At 31.8% G+C, this 6,000-nt stretch overlaps 1 protein-coding gene across 3 annotated transcripts; it reads left to right on the top strand.

Annotated features, from left to right (window-relative positions):
• The first annotated feature begins 369 nt into the window (after positions 1-369).
• LOC133807187 (uncharacterized) lies at positions 370-5,430 on the top strand. Of its 3 annotated transcripts, none has more exons than XM_062245366.1 (11): positions 370-506; positions 1,060-1,131; positions 1,667-1,737; positions 2,220-2,298; positions 2,607-2,681; positions 2,807-2,918; positions 3,009-3,066; positions 3,159-3,230; positions 4,189-4,319; positions 4,392-4,569; positions 5,137-5,430. In XM_062245366.1, the coding sequence occupies exons 1-11, from the start codon at positions 504-506 to the stop codon at positions 5,213-5,215; spliced, it is 930 nt and encodes a 309-aa protein (XP_062101350.1). In that variant the 5' UTR covers positions 370-503; the 3' UTR covers positions 5,216-5,430. The 3 variants fall into 3 exon arrangements, with proteins under 3 accessions (XP_062101350.1, XP_062101357.1, XP_062101363.1); XM_062245373.1 differs by having other exon boundaries at positions 403-506; positions 4,392-4,515; XM_062245379.1 differs by lacking the exon at positions 370-506 and having other exon boundaries at positions 1,120-1,251.
• Positions 5,431-6,000: the final 570 nt, after the last annotated feature.

Raw genomic sequence — 6,000 nt, 5'->3', positions numbered from 1 at the left:
CAAAATTTTATCTATCAAATCTGAGTTTAGGGTACCAAATATGTACGATTTTAAAATACAGGGTACCATATGAGCATTATTAAAAATAGAGGGTACCAAAATGATATTTTGCAAAAACATAAGGTACCAAATGAGTATATTCCCTTCAATCAATGAAATTTTCTCTTTTAAAAAAAATAAAACTAAATAATATTTTATGTGTTAGATATTTATAATTAAAATTTTGTGAAAATTGATTTGATTAAAACGGTGGAAAATATATATCTTTACATTTTTGTTATTTCACTCATTCACCTAATAAAAAGTTAGAATGGGTGGTAAATAAAAATTTTAAATTATGATATTTAACAAAGGTTTCTTGACTTTAAAATTAAATTAATGGACGAAGAGGGGGAAGTGGGAAGGAATGCTTAGGGTTATTTTACAAGTGTATATCTATCTCAAAAGGCAGCAACGACAAATACAATAGAAACGGGTGACAGTCATTCCATTTACTGCGTCCAATGGTATTTTTACTTCTCCTCTGCGCTAATTTGCTTCCCATATTAATTATTCAGCAGTTTGTGTTGTTTTGTTCAATGTTTCTAATCACAACATACTCACCACCTGTTTGACAAATTCCCAGACGAGGATAACTCAAAATACTAAATACTGCTTTGTAATGATTTTAATTCTCTTCTGTAAATATTGGGTATATGGGATTTTGATTTGGAATTTTTTTTTAGTTGCTTTAACCCCCTTCTTCTTAAGTATTCAGTGCCATTTTAAGAACTATGGAAGGTTTGAAAAAATTGCAGGCTACTACTAACTGCTTTAAGCTTTTCAAGGGGAAATCATGAAATAGTTATTACCATGTTTTCCTGTAGTTACTGAGGTGCTTCTGCTAAGTTTAGTTGAATTCATTTTTTAAAATTGTGGTGTTATGTTTAACTAAAGATAGTGATTTTACCAAAGCAAGATAAAGGCTGACTAGGAGCTGTAACATTTTAACAAATGTATATATTTATGTCTTGGTGTATGGTGAGATGTAAGTATTGAACAACATTATCGATTGCACAGGAATTTGATGAGCAGACTAGAAGTGAAGGGCTGGACACATCAACTAGATTTCATCGCTTAGTGTACTCAGAGGTTAATTGAATATTCATTGTCTCACATTGAGCTTTATTCATTCAAAACGCTTCTACTTTCTCTCATCGACTCTCATATTGGATGTGATGCCATATTTGTTTAGCTAAGCATCAATTAATGGTATTTTTCTGCAGCCTTGTTAAAGGTCGTGAATATTTTGTGCTTAACTTCATTGGAAGAGATAAAGGTTTTATGGATTATGTCTTATTGTTTATTGATTTTGTATTTCATTTTACAAACCGCGTTTATTCAGTAATAACCATCAATTTTTCGATGCATAAATAAAGTCAAAGTCGTCTCAGTAAGAGAGCTTGTGCATTTGTAAATTCTTAGGTTTTCGAAGTCATTGAGTTTCTCATATATGTATACGTCAAACATCTTTTGCCATCAGATTCTCTACGTATATCTTTATTACATTATGAACTTTCAATTATCAGTTGTATCAGGAACACTTCCTTAATTATCTTTCTGGCATTGAGTGTCTTAGTTTGCAAATTGCAAGTACTTGTTTTCTCACTTGATGATGTATATGCAGATAGAAGAGATTGGATGGGAGCATCTAGGGAGATTGGGTGGTGACCTAACATTTCTTAGCCTTCGTATTTTGTAAGATGTTTACCTTTTTTTTTGTTTTCTTCACCTAGTGTCCTCCATTTGGGGTAAAGGATCCCAGCTTAGTTTCTTCCATATCTTCCTAACTAAGGAATAGGGGGGAAAACTATGTATTTTGCATTTATATGATGTAAGAATGTTGAGATGATTCATGCTGATATGTAGAAAACATATTATTAATGATCAAATTATCACAATTATATTGCCAGTCATGATTTCCAGACATTCCAGTAAACAATCAAATCTATGGAAGGTTATGACGATTTGTACTTACCTAAAAGTCTAAAACCCATAGCACTTTCTAGGCCATAAATTTTTAACAAGATTGTTGTATAGGTTCTTTCTAGAAGACTTATGATGTTGTCCACTATTTTCTCCCCTTAACTTTGATGTCATTGTCTCTGATTGTTTGTAAATGTATTACATCCGGGTGCTGCCTTACTCACGTCTTTGGGCTATGTGCTTTCTACAACCAGAGATAAGAAGGACAGAGTGCATTTTCTTGAAATACAATTGGACACAACCTACCCCAAATGCCCACCCTCCATTTCAGCAGTAATGTCCTTTTTTAAAAGAGGTTTTTGCGGCAAAAATACTCAATATTTACAGAATGTAGCATTTAAATACTCAAGCTATTTTTTGAGGGAAAAATACCTAAAGTTAATTCTAAAATCACTCAATGTTTACTGCTGAAATTGATTAAAAAATAATTCAATATTGGGTATTTAAATGCTACATTCTGTAAACATTGTATATTTTTGCTGCAAAAACCCTTTTTCTATATAATAATTAATTTTGATAATGTCCCTTTAATAATTTAAATTTTCTTACTTGGAGTTGAATTAAAAATGATTCTTTCTCAGGACGTGCCTTATATTTTTGATTTAGAATGGTCAGCACACTCAAGGTTGAAAAATGTGGTGCAACAGTTCCAGGAGGTATTAGTTGCATGCTTGGAAATATTTTCATATGTTATTACATGCTTCTGGTTATAAGGATTGACCTGCTGAGGGCTTTTTACATTTTATTAAAAAAAAATTGCCAACAATTTATGTTTGTTAAGCATCTGGAGAAGCTTCAGGAATTTTGGTCTACTTTGGAGGATATTGATAAAGCACTTTGGGTTGACCATAAGATGTCATCCTTGGCAATGTCCTCTCGTTCTATCAATATAGGTGACTCATTTGGTTTATAACTCAAGTGTTAATAGTCGATTGCTCGCTCTCATTGATTGATAAAACAATTTTGTTTGAAACTTTTTTCAGGGAATGATTGCTTCATTATCTTGTCTATTAATGTCATCGACCCTAGATCTTTACCCGAGTGAGATTTCAGAGCACATTAGTAACTGGAGTCATTACTTCTGCAAAATTTTCCTTTTGAATGTATAGCATGAATATTTTAAGTTGGGTTAGGATTCGTTTTGTAGGTTCAGGTCAACTTGTCGACACGATGAGAATGAATTGGCAAAGAAATAGAAAAAAGTGGTATGACTATGCAACTTCCTTGAATATGGATCTGAGTTTTGACTTCAGTATGTGTAAGATACAAATGAAAAGTGCAGTCAAATTACTTGACAAGAGCTCCAGTTTCGAACCTAAGCCTGCCAAACATCTTTAGGGAATTTCTTAGATCTAATAAAAATGTAGTTGAATTATAAATTTGCTGTTCTATTCAAGGAGAAACATCCTCTTGTTTATGAACTTGCTTGATTAACTCATATACTGCTGCTGATTCCTTTCGTGAGAAGCAATAAAATGACAAACTTCATCATAAAGGTTGGCTCTTGTCAGTATATGATTAGTGTAATTGGAGTACTATAATAGGTCCCCAACAACTATAGCATATACTAGGCAAAACAGAAAGTCTAAGAACAGTTATTAGTTTTTTGTATTGTATTTTGTAATACTTTATTTGTATTAGGTTAGTTAGTTAGTTATATTCCAGCTAGATCACTAGGAGTATAATTAGGAATAGCAATCCTACGAGATTGTACAGGGTATTTGGGTATTAGGAACTTAGAGACTTTGTGTCTTGGTCTGGGAGAATGGAAGGTCTCTCAAACTACCTTCAAACTTGTACCTGAGTTTTACCTAATCAATACAAAGAATTCATCTCCTATTTCTCTCTCTGTTGTTACTCTACTGTCACTGCTACTGCTACTGCTACAATCAGATTAGGGGCCTATCATAATATTGTAGAACTTATTATGGAAAGGGACCAAAATATTCGCAATTAATTTTGAGAATACAGTAGTCCTATGGCTTTTGAATGTTATTTCATGCAACCATTCTTTGAAGTAATTACACAGCTAGCCTATACTTTATCGAGGAGAGTGCTTGTACCAACGCCATGGATATATTTATTTCTTCATCGCTGGCTAATGTACTTTGATTTCATGCAAAGAAACAAAAGTAATTTGATGAATTCTGTTTAATTGCACAGGAAGAAGGATATCTCATTTGTTGAGAATCTAACATGCCTTCTGGAGACTCAACTGCCAAGTTCCCCAGTTGCCCAAAAGAATGACCAGCAAGATGAATGTGGAATTTGCTATGCTCAATGCCTTCCAGTTGGTAATGTTACAAAGCGAAACGGTCAGTGTTTACAGACTAAGGTATTCTATTGATTTTTAATTGGTTATGCAGATGGGGAGCTTGGAGATAAGAGTGGGAGTGGAACCGACTACATGTGTGAGAATACCAGTTGCCACAAGGCTTTTCATAGCATTTGTCTTGGTGACTGGTTGCGCTCAATCACCACAACAAGACAGTACGTTGAGATTATTCCCCCAACTCCGTTTCATTATTGTACCAATTTTAGAAGGTCCTCAAATTTTACCCATTTTGATGTCATATATGGTAGCTTTTCTTTAAAAATGACTGTTAACTTCATACTATTGGACAAATCCATTTTGAAATTTCTATATGAAGAAAAAACATGGGTTTTTTCCTTCCGTACGGGGTGTGTGTACTTGTTTCTTTCGATTTTATCTTTCCTTTTGGATAGGGTGGGTGGGTGGAAGGATGTGTAAAAAGCTAACCCTCTCAACTTCATGCCCAGTTTATCACAATAGCCAATAAAATGTCGAAACTAGTCCTTTACTAAGGGTACCTACGCCTTAATATCCATTTGCAATAAGATATGTTATCTTCTACTGTCAAGCCAAAATTCTTAAAACCACCACGAAGATTAGTTTGCTCCACTGGGATGTGCCCAAGGGATGATATTAAGAACAGTTTACTGGCTGAGAAAACCTTAGAACACTTTGGCATTCTGAATAATTTTCTCCTCACATGTGATTTATGTCATTTCAAAGCCTACAGTCAGTCCCCCAACTTGAGCTGCCTTTTTGGTTACTTGGCTTAAAAATAGTGTGAACTTGCATTGCAGGTCATTTAATGTTCTGTTTGGAAATTGTCCATATTGCTCAGAACCGGTTGCAGTAAAGACTAACGTTGCCAAGCAATAGAACCATTTCATCAAGATCTGTTGTAGGTCTCTTCTGGTTAAACACTTAGAAGATGTCAAACTACATGTAATTCAACGTCGTTTTGGTTTTTTTTTTTTTGGGTTTCAACTCTTTTATTGAAATCTATGTTGAATATTATTAACTAAAAAATCGATTATTGTACTTTCTATTGCTTGACACGCTGACCTGTTGTATATGTACTAACTTCTTTGGTATGTCGCATTTTTCCTCTCCTGTTGTGCTCTGTCCTGATCTGAACTTATATATTATATAATAAGTTGTAGATACCGAAAATTATTGGTTTTAATGATTTATTATGTTAATTTTAACCGAATATTCTAACTATGTAATAGAATATATTTTTAAAACTAATTTAAAAATAGATATTTATTATAATAATATTCTATTTTAATTATTTTAATCAAAACCAAGAAAAATTCTTGCATTATAGCATATTTGATCAATCGATAGGATTACATATATAATAATTATATTAATATAAATTTAAATTCAAATATTATAAAATATTATTATAATAATAATATATAATACAATACTAGATATTTAATAACTATATTAATATAAATTTAAATGTTATAAAATATTATTATAATAATAATATATAATCATATTTTTTTACTAATTATATTAATATAAATTCAAATATTATAAAATATTATTATTATAATAATATTTAATACAAAACTAGATATTTAATACTTATATCAATATAAATTTAAATATTATAATATATAATACATAATCTTAATTTTTATTAAATAAAT

Source organism: Humulus lupulus, chromosome 1, assembly GCF_963169125.1.
Source record: "Humulus lupulus chromosome 1, drHumLupu1.1, whole genome shotgun sequence".
Classification (NCBI taxonomy): domain Eukaryota; kingdom Viridiplantae; phylum Streptophyta; class Magnoliopsida; order Rosales; family Cannabaceae; genus Humulus; species Humulus lupulus.
Note: the sequence above shows the minus strand (reverse complement) of the source record. Positions and strands in the feature narration are given on the sequence as shown.